Here is an 18,422-nt window from a genome sequence, read left to right as displayed (position 1 = left end):
ATTCATCACACAAACATCCACAACCACAGCATCCATGACCGCGTCTCACTGTGTCCGCATACGTTGCCCCATCACGACAGCAGCCAGCGACATATGACGCTGCGAGCTCCTAAGTCCCACAGCCAGGCCTCCTCTTCCCGCTGCGCGCGTGTGTGTGTGTGTGTGTGTGTGTGTGTGTGTGTGTGAGCAGACCATCGATGCACAGCTTCATCCCACCGTTAACGGGCCAGCGGCGCCTACCTTCACGGCAGACACCGTCCCTCGTCGTCGCTTGTGCTGCGGTACTAAAAACGACAACGTCGGTCCACATTCAAACGTGCACAGCCGCGGTGGTGGATTACATCGAAGCGGGGTTCCGAGCAGCGTCCGGGGGCGGGAGGTTGCTCCTCATTTGAGCCGAACGTGAAGCCAAGGTCGCAACGTTTGGTCCGCGGGATCCACAAACAGTGCCGGATACATTAGACGAAATCATAAATACGCGGTCGTGACGTGACAGACGCCTCTTACTCGGAAAAAGAAGCGAAAACGAATAAATACCGACAGCAGGAAGTGACAGGTAGACACGCTCATTTTGACAGCCAGGTGTATTACCTAATCATCCGCTCGGGTCCGCGGACTTCTCCCGCCTCTGCTGAGAATGGACCAATCACAGAGAAGCTCGAAACCAGCGTCCTTCAGACGCAGGTGCATCTCCGGCGCCTTCAGGGACTGTCTGTAGTTTCTGTTAGTTTCAGTACAAACTCTAATACGTTGCTAAATATTCCTTAAAGCAAGAGGACGCGTTTACGGTCGAAGCGTATGTCTGAGACTAAAGCCTAGTTTTCATCTTTTCGTTGTGTTATGGACACCAATCATGAATAAAGAAAATAAATAAGAGAAACGGAAACATAATCATGACAAAGACTTTCTGTTTATTTAACCCTTTTCGGTGCATATAATTGTCAAAAAGAAAGTGATAATATTCTGTCATCTGTTCTTCCTGGTTGTATGTGATTGGACAAGACACCAAACTACAGCGTACAAACAGCACAAAGCAACCTAAAATGTCTTACTTGTTAAAACATGCAAATCACCTGTTTTTAAAAGAGGAACTTACAAATATAATTTTCACTTTTATTCCCACATACTCACTTTAGCCACGTAGGTTTTTCTCCTGTCTTTTCTTTCTCTGTTCTGCACAAGAGGGTGCTTATTAGTACTGTAATTACATTTTTTTCAGATCAGTACCACAGTGAAAAATGCAAGTCATTGTTAAAAAACTAAATGAATATCACATTTTTACTGGTAACAGAGTGGAAAGGTTCTATCATCACCCCCTTATTGGCAAATGTCAGCAGAGCAAAATGAATAGCAGGTGACATTTTAGTTGCATTAGGTCTGTAAGTGGTTGTTGACCCCACTAATATTGGGAGTTTTCTTGATACTACATACTATATTTAGTTGATCACTTCCTCTTTCACGTCAAAAATCATCATCACAAAAATTAATAAAAGTGCTTTTCAATGTTAGTTTCTATTAGCCTTACTTCCTTGAAATCATGTTTATTTTAGAACCTATTATTATTATTATTATTATTATTATTATTATTATTATTATTATTATTATTATTATTATTATTATTATTATTATTATTATTATTATTATTATATAAAAGTAAACACAAATCACTCAAGAAATTTAATTATTTTTTCCAGCAGATGTCCAAGTACAGCAAATGAGCCCTTTGGGCAAGAAGCTTTGCCCTTGAGTTAACCAACTTGCTGAAATCCCTCAACGCTTCATCAGAACTAGATACAGATTTACATGAGGGGCAGGCTGGGGAAGATCCAGTGGGTTCCACAGCAAGCAGAACAGGTCAGACAAGAGGAGATCAGGGTAGAAGGTATTGTATCCGCCGGAGTGGAACGAACTGAATGACCCCCACACAGGTGTAACAAATTCTAGTTTCTGCAGCCAAAGAGTCAAGACATAAGAAAAAGAAAGTAGACAGAGTATATTATTTAATCAAAGCAGGCAGAAGTGAGGTGTGGGTAGTGACAGATCAGGCAGGTGGCTGCTTGAAGAACACATAACTGACTCTACTTAACGCATGTTTACCACACTGAGATGAGGTAAATAGACTTGATGGCTGCTGTAAGGATGCTAGAGTCAGTCCTGTCATTGGACTATACAGGTCACCAGTATAGGGCTGGTATTGTATGATGATATTTAGGTACCTATAGTAATAGTGATTTTAATTAGAAAGATATTGGAGCCATTTTAAAGGAACCAAAGAGAAAATCCAGGCTTTACATTATTAAAGTGTGATGTGTAATTGCTTCAATATGTCCTGACACTTTTGGACCAACTCCAGAAGATGGTAATATTGTAAAAGAAGACCTGATGCTGCTAAACATTAGCGATAGACAGATTCACTTTTTTTAACCTTTCCCTCCATTAATGCTGACAAATGAGAGTACGAGGCACTAACAGTGACATCTAGTGACTTGTAAAGATGACAGCAGCCTAAGTCTCTTAGACAAAAGGTGAAACGGCTCTTAGTACTAGTTCTTTTCTATTTTTTTTACTGTGCCTTGTACTTAAGTAAACCCACTGTCTCATGTCTCTCTATCTGTGCCGGTCTCTATCCACAGCCATACAATGACCTTCGTCAAAGGCTTTTACTTATTACTATATGTACAGCATTAGGAGATGCTAATAGCCTTAAATCAATGGATTACAAGAGATCTGTAGAGATGAAAAATAAAAATAGTCAACACAGTATCCATCTATAATGTAATTGACTTGATGACAGTTCATCTTCACAAACTAAGTGGTATGTTCAGTATAAGTGCATGTGTTCATAGGGACATATAAAGACGTTAAGAGCATAGTGAATGTATTATTTGTTTTGGAAAAAACATGTTACAATGTTACAGTAAGTAAATGCATGGGTGACAACCAACCAACCATTTGGTTTCCATTCAACCATTCAGCATTATTATACATATCATGACATTAGGAACCAAAGGATAAGTGTATTTTATACACATTCATCATGATACACACAAACATACATACAATAACTTCATGTACCATTGGGTAATGCAAATTTAATTTAAGGATAATTTAAATATCAATTCCACTGTAAAACCTGTTATACTGAACATGACTTGAATTATTTCTCCTGATGTCAGAAATATTTACACATCTACAACAAAGATAACCAGCGACGTGTAGTGTACGCAGCACACTGTCCAGTATCTAAAATGAAAAAACGACAGCAGTGAAGGGTATTTGACACATGCTCCTTACTGAAATGTAAAACACATAAATGGCACTATTCTGTGGCCACAGGTCTTTTGTATGAATGTAATACATCATCACGCTGGCATCAGTGATCACCGAAGTGCAGACACAAAAATCCAGTTTTGTTAACTCAACTTGTGTAGTGAATGTGCCCTCCGCAGATCATGTAAACACTTCAAGCTTTGAGTAAAACTAAAAGACATGTGCTTGACATGTTTGTGCAATTGGCTGAGTCTGGCTCTTAAGGCTTTAGGTTGAGGGCTAAGCTAAGTCTTAGCCAAGCTGCCATGACAACAACGAAACCTAGGTGCAGTGAATCCCACTGGGGTAAGCACCAGAAAAAAAAAACATCCACGTCCAAGGTGGTAAGTACAGACAGACGTTATTCTACTTTCATGAAGTCATTGCATCAGACACTTACACTTTAAACTCTCGGTATTCAATTAGAGAAAGTAGGTATAAGATGTTTGAGTGCTCCACCCACAAGATGGAGGCTTCCTGTGATGAGGATGTGGATCTCTGCAGCACTGCGGAGGGGAGCGGCTCTCGCCACAATGTTGGGTTTTACTGCCAAGCATCTCTTGGCTGGGTCTACCAGCACAGAGTCCCTGCCCTGGGTGATCCACTGGAGGGCACTGAGGATGCAGGGGAAGACCAGGGCGTCTGCTTTCTTTTCGGGGACGAGGGAAAGGCCACTCTCAATGAGCAGCTGTGTGCCTTGATCATCGGTCAGGCTGTGGTGCAAACGCCAGCTTCTCTCATTGTCCAAGCAGCGAGTCAGCATGTTCTCCACAGAGACGTTGAAGTTCTGCTGATCTGAGAGGGAAGAGGATGTCAGGGTAGTTATCTGGTTAGGAAATCATTTGCTTTCACACAGCCACTTTCAAACACGCACTCCACACTAGGTCAGATCACATCAGGACATTGTGGCCAGTTGTTAACTCACACAAGCACTAAGATGGACTTTTTGTGTGTCATTGTCAGTTTTATTTTTGACACATTAACAACATTGACAGTCGTAATATACATTTGTTTTCACTTAGACTTAACACTGAATAAATCTTGAGATTGAAGCTACAACACTGCTTCCTAAAACCTGCTGGTTTAGACTGACATCAGATCACCAATAAACTAAACAGAGTTAATTTACAGACAGAGACCAGGGACTTAGTGTTATCAGGGATTTTTTTGTTTTGTGTGGCAGCAACTGTCCTATGACTTGCCCAAACAAAGTGCACTAATAAGGAAAATGAACCAAAGTTCAACTAAAGCAGACTAAACAAATACAGGTTTGAAAACCCTTTAGTATCATTGCTAATAAGTAAAAAAATTGATCTGGTTTCATACTAAGCTCTGTTCCTGTTCAGTACTTTCAGTCAAACATGTATGAATAGTGACCCTACCTGCATTACAGGTAGTGATGGTTTCTGTGATATTTGGGCAGAACACAGCAAAGTCAAAATGACATGGCTGAATAAAAACAGAAGCAAACATTAAAACAAACATCAAATGTGTCAGCATCAAAACAACAGACAAAATATTTATGCATGAGCTGTAAAGAAAACACAAGGAAACCATATTGCGCTAGAAGCAGCTGTACTCACCATCAGTAGTTTAAGCATGGCTGCTGAATCCCGGTCTCCTGTAGCATTGAACAGTAAAACTCTGGCTACAGTTCCACTGAAACACAAATATGCCATGGATTTATATCAGCTTTGTTAGAAGAGTGAAAACCAAGAATGGAAACACGTGTATGTATTAACAACATGAGTCCCCATTCTAGAGGTGGCCGGCTATTGCCATGACCGGATTACAACCAACCTGTTGAAGAGGTTTGATTAGTGGAGGGAAGCAAGTCAAAGTGTCATGAAGTGTCGTTGTACTTAGCAATATTGTTGCAGTTCAACACTCACACACTATTGCCAAGCTCCAAACATTAAGGCCTAAGCACGAAGCAGCCCTTAGACAAACCCTATCATCATCATTACAGTAATGTTCACCTCGCATTCTTCATGTGCTGGGCTGCAGCCTCTTTGAACCACTGCAGACAGGCCTGCATGCTGCGCATGGTGTGAGCTCCATCCAGGAAGTAGGTGACATCTCCATGTCTTAGAGTCTGATTCCTCCCAGGCCACTCTGTGTGAGCTAGTCCTGAATACAAATACACACGTCACCTAACTAAAGGACTCATGTTAGACCTACTGTCTACTAGCATGTAGCATCATGCATGCATCCCATTAGTTTGAAAACATGACAATCAGATGTGGCTGTTCTAATGATTTTACACTTTGGATTAATTCCAAACTAAATCTATTTTAAACTGTTGCAGTTACTTGCCATCCTTACATGCTGCTGTTCAGTGAAAAGCCTGAACCTCAATTTGCTCCAGTGATTAGACAACTAAGTTCTCACCAGTTCTCACCTTTTAGCATTACAGGCGTGGGCTTGAATGGAGACGCCTGAAATACACTTGTGTTCTCAAAATGCATAGATGGGAAGCTCTCATCTGTGGAAACAGGAACAGCTTGTTGGCTCTAATCATACATTACCAACGTCAGAAGCTGTCTGCAGGTTGTGGTCGGACCGTCCATGTGTAAGACTCACCTTGTAGGCATCTTTTCTGCAGCCAAGTGTGACTCAGCTGCAGGGCCAGGGAGGCGTTGGATCTCTGGTGCTTTCCTGCCAGTCCCAAATGCAAAGGAGCAGAGTCTGTGTGATAGTTCTCCAGCTCTGGACAAATCCACAGGGGACACTACAACAACAACACGTTCCACTGTATTAGATACTGTAAACTGGAGGAGAGACCTTATCAGTATCACTTTGAATATGAACTCACACTTCTCTCCTTGGCTCTGTCCTTCAGCACAGCCAGTGCCTCTTCTGGTTGTTTGACTGTGAAGGCCGGAACCCCAGGCTGAAAAGATGTAAGGAACAGTCAGGGAGGCGAGTGCAGTGCAAGTACAAGTACAAAATGCTGTCTAACAATTTAAAGTCCACTAGCTTTTAGCCATAAATCAATGGACTAAATACGTATTCAGTATTACTACTACATACTTATCATTATGATAATAGTGCAACTATCTGATGAAGAATGGAAGATGAAAATGAAAAACATCAAGAGCTCATTAGTTTATTTGAATTGAATTGTCATGTTACTTCCAATATCCAAGTAAAAGGACAGTGCACCTTAAGAATGCCTCCTTTTTGCCAGGCAATTTTTTCAAGTGTGTCTCCAAGAATCTGAGTGTGGTCTATACCCAGAGAGGAGATGCCACACACCCACGGCCTCCTGTCAAAACATAACCAGAAAGTGAAAAAAAATAACAGTCATGTGATTTAGCATGATGATGATCAATGAGATCAACGGGGGATAAATAATTACTGGAAAAAACATTGGCACATTTCTGTGAATTAACTGGAGATTTGTGTTGAAAAGCGGCCTCTGTGCTGCTTCAGTTCCATTTGATCAACTTGATTTAAGGCAGCATTGCTCTGTGTAAACTAAAGATCTCACCTTTCTACTGCTGCTCACCAATGGTATGACTACTGACAAGTGAACTAACCTTACCTTATAATATTGGTACAGTCGTATGCGCCACCAATTCCAACTTCAATTACAGCTAAATCAACCTAAAGAAGGAGAGTCAATAAAATAATGATAATAATAAGGAGGACGACATTTATTCTACAGGCTTAAATATTTTAAATAGTAAAAAAACAAACCTTCTCTTGAAGAAACACATGAAAGGCCAAGATGGTAAGGAAGCGGAAGTATGCTGGCATTGCTCCTCCATGGACGTCCTGAGGGAAACGGAGACCAGAACAGACATGGCTGCATCATTTTCTATGCAAACCAGTTCACAGAGGGCAGACTGTGTTTGTTTCTTCTCACACTGTGTTACGGTTGGCGATAGTTATATGAACGTCTCCATTGAATACAACCTCCTAAGTTATTTACAGTAGACATAAGTCTGGTTCTTGTTCAGCTATGTCCAGATAGTGTGAGCACAGACCTTTAAACTTGAAACCCTCTTTTTGTATCTTTTTCCTCAGTTATCATTTTCACTCAGTCATATCATTAGGGCCAATCAAATTCTTAAATCCTTAGCCAATTGAAGAATGTGATGTGTTCCATCTCAAAGACGAGGCTAATTTGGATGTTAGGCACCAACAGCGCCACTAAATTGAAGCCATGTGACTGAAGGATACTGTCACATGAGGGTCATGCTCTAGGGTTTTGTTTTGTGCTGGGTTTAATTACAACCTGTGAGACTGATAATCTACAGCTGAAGCACAGACATCACTGACTGAATTAAAGGTTCATTCATACAATCATCACTGAAGCAAAGGACCATTCCCTGTCCCAGTCAGTTTGGTTTCAGTTTATACAGAACAGATTTTCACACTGAAAACTATTCTTGGATTATAGCATCTCCGTTACCTTTGTTTCATAGAGTCGCCCATACACCTGCCAGAAGTATTTAGTGAAGAGCTCTTTTCCAATCGGCAGTCCGTTGATTCGAATCCTTTCCCGGACTTGTACCAAGTGAGGGGAACTGCAATCAAATTTTAAAAAATACATGCATACATGCACATCAGCACACATATGTGCTGTCATGCCCACCACACTCTCCACTGTTCCTGTCCATACATGCCTTCTTAACCTAATGACATTACAATGCAAGAACTATAAAACTGAATTTTACAGTTCTGTAAAAACAATAAAAGCTGAGAGTAAAAACCTACAGGATCAAAAGCTCTGTTAGAATGTGTTGCTATGCAGCTTTACAGGCCTTATGTATTGTTTAACTTTGTTTCCCCACATTTATTTACACATCGGTCCTTGAAGAGGAAAATAAAAAAACACTTCCTCTTGGCAAGATCTGACCTAAACCACACAGCAGAGACACTGGGCTTATAATTGGCCAGTTGCGTCTATACAAACAACAGTGAACTACTCTTACTGTAAAACGGTTTTACCTGTAAAACCCCGTACGGAACCCGTAACTTCTCAGAATCTGCTCAGTAAAAGCACATGTGGATCCCTGAAAGACAAACACGAACACTTAGGAGACCCCCCACCTCAACAGCTGCTTTAGTGTAGTTTGTGTCCCTATCGATCAATGAACACACGTTTCAAAACATGTGCACATGACCTTCTGTCAGGCACGTGTAACAGTCACCAGTTGAGTACATGTAAACACAGGTTAATCAGCAAAATAGAAGACACGATAGTGAAACACTAGTAGCTTAGGTTTTCTATTACTACAATAAGTCATATTCTGATTATATAACACTTGTGCTACTCAGCTCACCTTGCCCTTTGTCCCCGTCACATGAATGATATTGAGATGGTCCAATTCTTTAACCTTTCAAACAAACAAAGACCGCCACCAGATAAGAAGAAGGTAAATTACATCACCTTTATTATGTCAACAATAACACTCTTCAGGTAAATGTTGTTACGTGGGAAACATGCCCTGTGGACCAGTTAACAGTATCGCCAACTCACCGTGATACCAGCCCGCTTCAAGAAGCCTTTCATGGCCTGGAGCTGCACCTCAGGGTTGCTCCGCTCCCGACGGACCTGCTCCAGAGCACTGGCGTTAGTCTGCAGGGTGTTAAGAGTGCAGATGGCATCCTGTGGGAAAGCAATAAGGTTCATGTACGTGGAAAAGAGGAATATGAAATGAAATGTTTTTAAGTTACTGCAAATGACGCTAATTTTTTAAATGACTGAGGTATTTAAACTTAAAATTGCCCTTAAAATTGAACTAAGCTGCAGTAATGTAACATATTATTAATGAGTAAAATGCAGGAGAAAGGGACGTGGTTACAAAAACAGAGCCGTAGAGAGTTGTTGTATTAATCTGCATCAATGGCTTGAAACAGACTGTTCTGGTAGAAATAGTTAAAGTTTAACTACCTGAAACCACTCGAAGGTAATGTTCAATCACAGAACAGGTTTATAGCACGTGTTCGCTCATTTTGTGTACTTGAGTCAGTCACAGTAAATGAGAGTGAATGTGATCTCGGAGCACATTTTAACTCCTCATTGAGAAGCAAGAAGCAGCTTGTGTCATTTCTCCGCTCACAACGTCCACTTGCGTTATGAAGCATCATGCGGTCCCGTCCCGTCAGCCATGTTATTACACATCACAAAAACCACACTTTCACTCCCAATTGTGTCCCAAAGTTGGCAGGCGCTGCTGCTTATTGCTAGCCCCGTGGCTAGCTGCTTAGCAAAAGCTAAAGAAAAGAGAGGCGAGCTCACCTGATAGTCCATGCTGGGTATGTGAGGAGCCGTCTCGGTGCTGGAGTATCTGACTGAGAGGCCCGCCAACCTGCACGCCCAGCTCTGCGGTCCGAGCCGCGCGGCAAACATGGAACCCCACTGCAACACGCGAGACATGCACACCATTATGGGAGGCTGACATGTCACCGGGGCGGATGGCCAAACATGGGAGGTTCCGTTCGGAGGCGTGATGACGTCACTGCCTTCTTCAGCGTTTTATTGATAACCATCAGTTCTTTAATATAATAGCGTATTTATTTTGCTTATTCATTCAGCAATAACGACATTACACCAGTAGACACACAAAGAAAAGGGTAATTAATTCATTAAAAACGAACTACACAAGTAGCATTTAATGTTGTATGACTGTATAATTGAATGGGGTTCAATAAAGTCCTTTTACTTTATTATCTTCATTATAGTAGCTTCAGCATATAAGTGCTTGTGGTACACGTGTAAAAGAACATGAGACTGCAGTGCAAATAAGCGCACAGACCCTGGCGCTATTGGATAAGCTAATGTACCGAAATCTACAGAAGAAGAACAGAACGCAATATCCGGCTGAAGTATTATAGGCGGATGTTCAACCGTCGTGAAATCCGCAGAAGAAGAAGACGAAGAAGACAGCAATGCAGCGAGACAAAACAAGCAACGCCGGTGCGGCTGAAAAGTAAGAAAGTAACCGTTTACCGGCTTTTGTTTGTAACGTAATGTCTCCCATATCATGATTCATTCTTCACGTGATGGACGTGGCTCTGTTTTGAGACACAGAGCTGCCAAATTCTGACCAATATGCCTTTTCTTCAGGCCCGACCGGGAGGCAGCCATCATGTCGAAATACTACGATGGGGTTGAATTTCCTTTTTGTGACGAGTTCTCGAAATATGAGAAAATGGCCAAAATTGGACAGGGCACATTTGGGTGAGTCGATCACAAACATTCTATCGTGTGAGTAAGTGAAGGTGTTTTTTCCCCATTTTGACTAGTTGTAGCAGTAGCCACAAACGCTGTTATCAGGCAAGGCGTCATTCCCTCAACCGTCGTCGAACCAAAGTCCTGCTCCTGTATTAGGTTGTAAGGTTTAGAGCAGAGCACTTGGGACGTTGTTCGCTAAGTTGTGTCTTCAAAATTATACATTTTTACTATTCATGGATTACTACATTAAACTATGAAGTGCTCATACTGTAAATTTTATGAGGTGTCAGTTTCACAAAAGTAGGGCATTAATGGTGACCCTTTGGTCCAGACCCATGCCAGTATTATTATTAGTAGTATTTCCTTGTTTTAGGGAATTTGTACTCTCATAAAGGACTGTGTTTTTCTACTGTGTATATATTAGCTAGTGGTTGATTTCAATCGTTTGTCTTCAGCATCAGATTAATGGCAAAAACAAAATATCCACATTGACAATCTTCTGTCTTTAAATGTAATTGAGAGAGGATAATTGTATGCAACTAATGGACGTCCTGCCGCTGCAGGAAATGCGACAACTGTTACTGTGGAGGTTTATTGGCAGATGCTGCCAAAAGGTTTACTGAAATGAGTTTCTAATTAAAACGGAAGCCCGATGAGTTGGATCACATTAGCTGGCTCTGTTCAACCCCTCCTCCCCATTTACCAAGACCAGTTCAATACAGAAACCAACGTGTGTCTGTACAGAACGTCACCAGCAGTGACAAGGGGCCAACATATACATACACACTTTCTATCCTCTGCACAATACTACACAGTTCTATAATAATTAGGCTGTAGGCACTATTTACTACCCACTCTGCACAAAACTATCCATGCCTTCATTAGAACACTTTATTCTGTAATCAGCCAGACTTTATTGTCTCATACGCTGGTACAAAATGCTGTCACTCGTTTTATAACTGGTTCCCGATATATGACATGTTACCTCCATATTGGCTTTCTTATGTTGGCTCCCATTGCATTTCCATATTGATTTTAAAATTGCTTTATTTGTTTTTAAAAATTTAAATGACATTGCTCCGCAGTACCTATTTGACCTACTCTACTCATGTCTCACCTCGCTCCCTCAGTTAAACAGATCAGTCTCTGCTTATTGTCCCTAAAACAAAAAGAAAATTGAGAGGCTGTACTTGATGTGTTCCAACTGTAGAATGAGCTGCCACTGCACACCACGCAGGCCCTACTCACTTCCTGTTTTTAAATCATCCCTTTTAAACTCAGTTCTTTTCTTTTGGCTTTTAACACAGTTTAAGAAGTTGACTTTTTACTGCAATTGCTTGTTTTACTATTTTACTCTATTTTATATGTATTAGTGTTTTGCTATGTTTGTGTGCAGCGCTTTGGCTAACCTTGTTATTTTAAAGCACTTCAGAAATAAACTAGATTGAGATTAATAATAGATAATTCAGGATATTGAACGCATTACTAAATCCTAGTTCTGTCTTCTACAGAGAGGTGTTTAAAGCAAAACATAGACAGACTGGAAAGAAGGTTGCACTGAAGAAAGTTTTAATGGAAAATGAGAAAGAAGGGGTAAGTATATGTTTAATTAATTAAATGTTAACCTTTTTAATAATATATAAAAAGGCAATAGAAATTGTAGGCAAGTAGATGTCTGGTCTCATTTTGTGTTGGTGCTTTGGTTTGGCAGTGAAAACATTATCTGCATTTACTAATTATCAACAATATGTTGCATAAGTATGGTTTTGCATTAGAATGTCTACAGGTTCTGATAGAAGCTTTCTCTGTCTGCGTTATTTTAGTTCCCAATAACGGCTCTGAGAGAAATCAAGATTCTGCAGCTGCTCAAACACGAAAATGTGGTCAACCTGATCGAAATTTGCAGAACCAAAGGTTAGCATCACTTGCTTTCGTAAAAATATTCTGAAGGAGTTTGGTTTACAGTTATACGTGCTTATTTACTTTACATTTGAAAAATGTCAAAATAATTAAGTCCCTTTTTTTACTCACTTTTTTATGTCCTCAAATGTCAAAGCAACTCAGTTCAATAGATACAAAGGCAGCATCTATTTGGTGTTTGACTTCTGTGAACATGACCTCGCTGGACTGCTGAGCAATGCCAATGTGAAGTTCACCTTGGCAGAAATCAAGAAAGTCATGCAGATGCTGCTTAATGGACTGTACTACATCCACAGGAACAAGGTGAGGCGATTGCAAATGACTGTTAATTTACTTTGAACTTGAAGTCATTGACATGTCTGAGATATTTAAAGGCAAAGTCATTACTGCTGCTGGATGCTGCTTGTAAGCCCTAATAGACCATCAAGTAAGGCAGTACTGTACAGTTCTAGAGATAAATCAAATGAGGACAACTGGTCACAGCTAAACTCTAACACTAACAGTAATAATAACCATATTATAATGTCACTTAGTTTTAATGGTGATGAGTGTTCTGCTGGTTCAGATTCTTCACAGAGATATGAAGGCAGCCAATGTGCTCATCACCAGAGACGGAGTTCTGAAGCTGGCTGACTTTGGTTTGGCTCGAGCATTCAGCCTGGCTAAGAACAGCCAAGGGAACCGCTACACCAACCGTGTGGTCACACTGTGGTACCGACCTCCAGAGCTGCTGCTAGGTAAAGGATCACACAAACAGTTTCTGGGAAAACACGCTTTTTTCTGTTTTTGCTGTCAATGTGGAATGAACTGACACAGCGCATTACTAGGTCACAGTTTCTGCACAGTTTATTGTAGTGTATTTTCACAGTCATGTTAATCTAGTTTTCTTTGGTTATTTTGTGTAGGTGAGCGAGACTATGGACCTCCAATTGACTTGTGGGGAGCAGGCTGCATCATGGCAGAAATGTGGACCAGGAGTCCAATTATGCAGGGCAACACAGAGCAGCACCAGCTCACTCTTATTAGCCAGCTCTGTGGATCCATCACAGCTGAGGTGAGGAGGAGCGTGGGAGGATGCTTCTCTGTCTGACATCTTTTCTTGCCAACAGCATCCTCAACCTTTTTTTTTTTTCTTTCTTCCAGGTATGGCCTGGTGTGGATAAGAAATATGAGCTGTACCAGAAAATGGAGCTTCCCAAAGGCCAGAAAAGGAAAGTGAAGGATCGACTCAAAGCCTACGTCAAAGACCCTTATGCTCTGGACCTGATAGATAAGCTTCTGGTCCTCGACCCATCGCAACGCATAGACAGTGACGATGCCCTCAATCATGACTTTTTCTGGTCCGACCCCATGCCGTCAGACCTGAAGAACATGCTCTCCACTCACAACACCTCTATGTTTGAGTACCTGGCGCCACCTAGACGGAGAGGCCACATGCCCCAGCAGCAGCCGAATCAGAACAGAAACCCAGCCACTACCAGTCAGACAGAGTTTGATCGTGTCTTTTAGTGGCTCAAGACACTATTCACCTGGGCTGCCTGGACTTCTGGTTTCCATAAGCTACACTGTCCTTTTTCGTTAAGGTTTCTTGGACAATAGCTGGACTTTTCTACAGATGATGTAGACCGTGCTGACCAGAGAGACGACTGAAATGCTCAGAGCTCCTCAAAGACTTTTTCTTTTTAGATATTTTCAACCTTATAAAAATGAAGACACCGATGACGTTTGTTTTCTTTGAATAAACAATACTCTGTCATTGGTAATTTTGATGACTACGTACCAGTGAATGTGTTAGGTTTTGCATTTCCTACTTAAAGAAATACAACTTTTATTATTATTATTATTATTAAGTCTTTTTTTCTCCAGAGGTTTTAACAGTAGCTTGGTGTGTCTGGTCAGTGCAGAAACAAGAAGCACACACTTTCTAATTTTTAAATTTATTTTATATTACACTAATCTGTTTCCACATATCAAAGGTTATTAATTGTAGCCATTCAAAGCTCTCCTACAATCCACCCCAATATGACACCACACACCATCTACCCTCCATCCCATATTAGCTGGTGTTATGAGCCTCTTCTCATAACCCTGAATCATGCTGAGGAGCCTGATACAGACTACCCTCCTTACTAGTTTTAATTCCAGTAGAGTCAGGCAACTTTTCCTACTCCTGTAAAGTGGACATGAACACCTGAACATCAGAAAAAAACAGAAGGTCTACCAATACTAATCTGTCAACTAATACACAACACTAATATGCTGTGAGAGGCTCCGGCACCCTATGACATCATGTCATTCAACAACCATTACATGTTCAAGGAACGTGAATAAATGAATGAAGGCCTGTTAGGTTTAGGAGAGAGTGCAGTATCCAAGGCATTGACTTCCTCCCAACATCATACTACACTGTCACCTTCTCCTTTCGCCTCTCCACCCTCAACCTGGGCGTTACACCTAGGTTCTTACTGAGTCTGTCCTGGAACCATCCAGGGCACTGGTTTCTTCCACAGTAGTGACATCTCATGCCTCCAAGGCCTCTACTGTACCTGCAGAACCAAATCACCAAGATGGTTGCAATGGTCTCCTCCTCAGACGTAATCTATTTACCAGCACCATCATGCAGGCAAGGCAGCCTTTGTACCAGTCCCACAAAGTACCTGGCATCTGCACAGCAAACAAACAAACAAACAAAATACTACCAACAGCTCAGATGAATGGGTATAGTGAGATAACAACAAACGCAATACGGTAATGTGGATGTGGGCTATTCTGTCCGAATGTTGCAGTAATGGGTTAAATTAGCTTTATGGACGGTATGAAGGAAACTAAAACTAAACAGCCACAAGAAAGACAAAGTCCAGCAGACAATGTACAAGAGTTTCAAGAAAAGCCTCACAATTACACACACAGACTTACTTGTCATTTACACTCAACGGTGCATATGTTAGTCATGGAAAAGCAAATCCACAGTCAACGCTTTGACTTTTGTATTTGTTTTGTGTATAAACAATACCGGGGTCTATTTATATGTAAGGCATTTAAATATTTTAACAAATAAAATGTTTTGCACCAGGTCTGTCACAGGGACAGCTGGAATAGGATTCAGCTCCATGTTAATAGACAAACGAACAAGTCATCGGATTAAAAGAAACGATTAAAGTCACGTCTCTGTGTCCAGTAGGTGGCAGCACCTCATCGAATAATTACTGTATATAATGTAGTAGTTTTACTCTTTACAGCTCTCATTTCCAGACGCACTATATCTACAGACTGTACAGATAACAGAGTCATCTTATCTAATCTGAGAAGGTTGTAGATGTTGATGTAAAAGCATCTGCCATTGTTTGACTACGATCATGTTGTGTCTCTAGGTTGAAGAAATAGGTTCATTGAACAAGTGATTTAGATCTTTTAGGAAAGAAACATCTATTGTAAGAGGCATGTAGGAGCTTTTTACTTGCCCTCTTATCTTACCTGATTGTGGATTTAGCGGCCAGTCTTCTGATCTGTGATGTGTATATTATTTTGAAAGGACATTGCCACATCCTGTTCAACAGCTTTATTCATTTTCATGCTTGAAATCAGCCTTGCTCTCACCCTCAGGTTTTATACTGATACTGAAGTCACATAATTCTTAGCTAGTTTTATATTGAGGAAAGCAGGATTTCTTTTGGCCCAGAAGGATGGAGGCGGTGGAGGTGCGTGACCCGCGACTCCCCACAGCGGGTTCAAATTAAATTAAATCAAATTAAAATGGCCGACTTTTAACCACTTTAGCACAACTGCTGCCGCACATGCCTCCACCCCATCACACTCTCTGGTTCCCTGATGCTGCCACCTGTAGTTTGATGGACGAAGGACTAAGAGCAGGGACTGTACTGTAGGCGTGAACACACCAATATGAAAATATTATGGGTATGTTGTATTGGGTTATGGGCAGGGACATTGTACATCCATCTTTATGGTTGCTTAGCAATGTTACGTTTTGTCCTGAAATTCACAAACTATCAATTATGTGGTTATTTTATTTTATGTTTCATGTATAAAATATAAAGACATTTTGAATGTACATATAAATGTCTTAGTATGAAGCCAGCGCTGTGCTCAGATGATGGATGACTCTGTTCATCCTGAGGCTCATCCTGTGTCACTTCCATTGAACAGAACAGTGTGTGTGTGTGTGTGTGTGTGTGTGTGTGTGTGTGTGTGTGTGTGTGTGTGTGTGTGTGTGTGTGTGTGTGTGTGTGTGTGTGTGTGTGTGTGCATTGTGATGGCTGGGGAGGGTGTGACACCACCACTAACATAAATTAAAATGGCCAGATGCGCCTCCGCCTGCACCCGCCTTCATGCCAACGCCACGGAAACAGCAGTTGATTATCTGTGTGACGGAGAGGCCAGGAGGCAGCGTGACGCTCCTCACTGTGCCAGGTTGAGGCCACGCTGTGAACCGGCCTCTGATGCTCTCTCGTTGATGATGTTGTGACACTCTGGGTCGGGGTTAATCCCATGTCGCACTGGGAGAACTGACATTCCACATCGGCCACAAACCCATCACTGATGAGAGCTATTCCACTGATCATTTGTTAGATAGCAGCTTCATGGACCGAGACTGGATCAGTAAACATATCATATCTTATTTACATACAAAAACCTGTACGTGTGTGTAGTAGAGGAGACGGTGATGTGGAATGACATCAATGAAGCTTTTGACTTCAGAAATCCACAGAATGTTCAGATCACCTGAATCAAAATGAGCCTGAAATAATGCTGTTCTGTGTCAAACAAAGACCAAAACTCAGCCAGAAAAAGTGGGTTAAGAAGGCATTTTAATTGTTAGTATTTGCAGCAGCAGGTCTGTATACTGTACTATATTTTGTCTGGTTTGTGTCTTTTTTAGGTCTTTGTTCCTGATTTAAACTCTAGCAGTGGAGCTTTTCGTTCCTGTTTGTGATTTTGTTTCTGCTCTTGTGTTCTTGTTTCAACATTGTTGGCTTGTTTGCATTCATGTGTGAATGTGCACATCATGTTTTATTCAGTCAGTTTCTTTGTATTGCCCTCCAAATGCCTTTACACCTTTACTAAAAACACACGTTATTGCTGCTTATTCACTGTTGGTTTCTCGCTTTCATTGCAAATGTCATCGTCAAAGAAGTTCTTGAGGCGCGGAGGCCAAGTCTTCTTCTCTTTCCTCCACTTTCCTTTCTAATTTTTCATTTCGCTCCTTGCCATGGGCAGCTGTATGCGGCTGATGGCATCCACCGCGCAGGACAGCACACATGAAAGGGGCTCTGCCACTCATTTGAAGGGACCATATGTGCACCTGCATGAGCTCTGTGCCAGTGGCAGGCAGCCTCTGCCAGAAGACATTAGGGAAGCGGCAGGGTGTCATTAAGCCGGTGCGATGATTGATTAACCATAAATCGAGAGCAAGAGACATAGCAGACCAGTCTCAGCTTCAGTCCTCCCTCCTCTCACACACACATACACAACCTATGCTCATAAAATCTCACATAGAGCAGTGGGCTGAGATGGCGAGAGACGTGATGGTGACAGTGGGAGCCCCCTGCAGATGTGTGGGTGTAATTGCATTAGCTGCCCAGTAGGAAGAGGATGAGCTTGGGTTGCTCTGAAATGAACACAGTCGGGGGCCCACATCAAGCCATTAGTATCACTGCAGCCCTCTGCTTAGATCCCGAGGCCATTTCATATGCAAGTTTGGAGCAGACACTCACAGAGATAATGTCAGCTTCCAGTGCTGATCTCATAAGAGGCTGTTCTCCCACATGGCTCCTAAACACTGGAGGCTGTTGCTACAGTACAAGTAGCCGTCCAAATGTTGTGAGATCTGCTGGCACACAGTGTTGTTGACACACTGACCCTTGGTGGTGTGCTTTGATGAAGACGTCAACCTCCAACCAGACCAACCGTTCATGGTTTGGATGGAGCTGAGTCCAGGCTGTGTGTGTGGATGAAGGCCTGCTTGGCGAGACATTGGATTAATAAT

General features: G+C 41.6%; 3 protein-coding genes across 5 annotated transcripts in view; 1 reads left to right on the top strand and 2 right to left on the bottom strand.

Annotated features, from left to right (window-relative positions):
* Positions 1 to 722, bottom strand: part of LOC114867299 (ras-specific guanine nucleotide-releasing factor RalGPS1-like) — a 42,658-nt gene extending 41,936 nt beyond the window's left edge. The window contains exon 1 of one of the 3 annotated variants that reach the window (XM_029169882.3): positions 592 to 722. The gene's annotated coding sequence lies outside the window, so the exon portion shown is untranslated. The other 2 variants (XM_029169880.3, XM_055513616.1) reach the window with 2 other exon arrangements.
* A 2,036-nt stretch (positions 723 to 2,758) lies between these two features.
* Positions 2,759 to 9,760, bottom strand: fpgs (folylpolyglutamate synthase). The gene is made up of 15 exons (XM_029169883.3): positions 9,563 to 9,760; positions 8,801 to 8,929; positions 8,604 to 8,657; positions 8,269 to 8,333; positions 7,730 to 7,844; positions 7,012 to 7,089; positions 6,857 to 6,918; positions 6,475 to 6,577; positions 6,125 to 6,202; positions 5,893 to 6,040; positions 5,711 to 5,794; positions 5,289 to 5,439; positions 4,893 to 4,968; positions 4,692 to 4,758; positions 2,759 to 4,104 (listed from the first exon to the last, which is right to left on the bottom strand). Exons 1-15 carry the CDS (start codon positions 9,707 to 9,709, stop codon positions 3,728 to 3,730), a joined length of 1,734 nt encoding a protein of 577 aa, XP_029025716.1. The 5' UTR covers positions 9,710 to 9,760; the 3' UTR covers positions 2,759 to 3,727.
* Positions 9,761 to 10,109: 349 nt separating this feature from the next.
* On the top strand, positions 10,110 to 14,261 carry cdk9 (cyclin-dependent kinase 9 (CDC2-related kinase)). Its single transcript, XM_029169908.3, has 8 exons — positions 10,110 to 10,253; positions 10,391 to 10,504; positions 12,010 to 12,091; positions 12,322 to 12,412; positions 12,555 to 12,721; positions 12,984 to 13,155; positions 13,324 to 13,472; positions 13,562 to 14,261. The coding sequence occupies exons 1-8, from the start codon at positions 10,213 to 10,215 to the stop codon at positions 13,925 to 13,927; spliced, it is 1,182 nt and encodes a 393-aa protein (XP_029025741.1). The 5' UTR covers positions 10,110 to 10,212; the 3' UTR covers positions 13,928 to 14,261.
* Positions 14,262 to 18,422: the final 4,161 nt, after the last annotated feature.

This window comes from Betta splendens, chromosome 12 (assembly GCF_900634795.4).
Source record: "Betta splendens chromosome 12, fBetSpl5.4, whole genome shotgun sequence".
Taxonomy (NCBI): domain Eukaryota; kingdom Metazoa; phylum Chordata; class Actinopteri; order Anabantiformes; family Osphronemidae; genus Betta; species Betta splendens.
The sequence above is the reverse complement of the archived record's forward strand: the minus strand, read 5'-3'. Positions and strand labels throughout refer to the sequence as shown.

Coding starts and splice junctions, on each gene's coding strand:
- fpgs (XM_029169883.3), bottom strand. CDS start 9,709: ATGGTGTGCATGTCTCGCGTGTTGCAGTGGGGTTCCATGTTTGCCGCG. Junction 6,578..6,856: donor GACTGTACCAATATTATAAG/GTAAGGTTAGTT, acceptor ATGTTTTGACAG/GAGGCCGTGGGTGTGTGGCA. Junction 4,969..5,288: donor CAGCACATGAAGAATGCGAG/GTGAACATTACT, acceptor TTTGTGTTTCAG/TGGAACTGTAGCCAGAGTTT.
- cdk9 (XM_029169908.3), top strand. CDS start 10,213: ATGCAGCGAGACAAAACAAGCAACGCCGGTGCGGCTGAAAA. Junction 10,254..10,390: donor AACGCCGGTGCGGCTGAAAA/GTAAGAAAGTAA, acceptor CCTTTTCTTCAG/GCCCGACCGGGAGGCAGCCA. Junction 13,473..13,561: donor GTGGATCCATCACAGCTGAG/GTGAGGAGGAGC, acceptor TCTTTCTTCCAG/GTATGGCCTGGTGTGGATAA.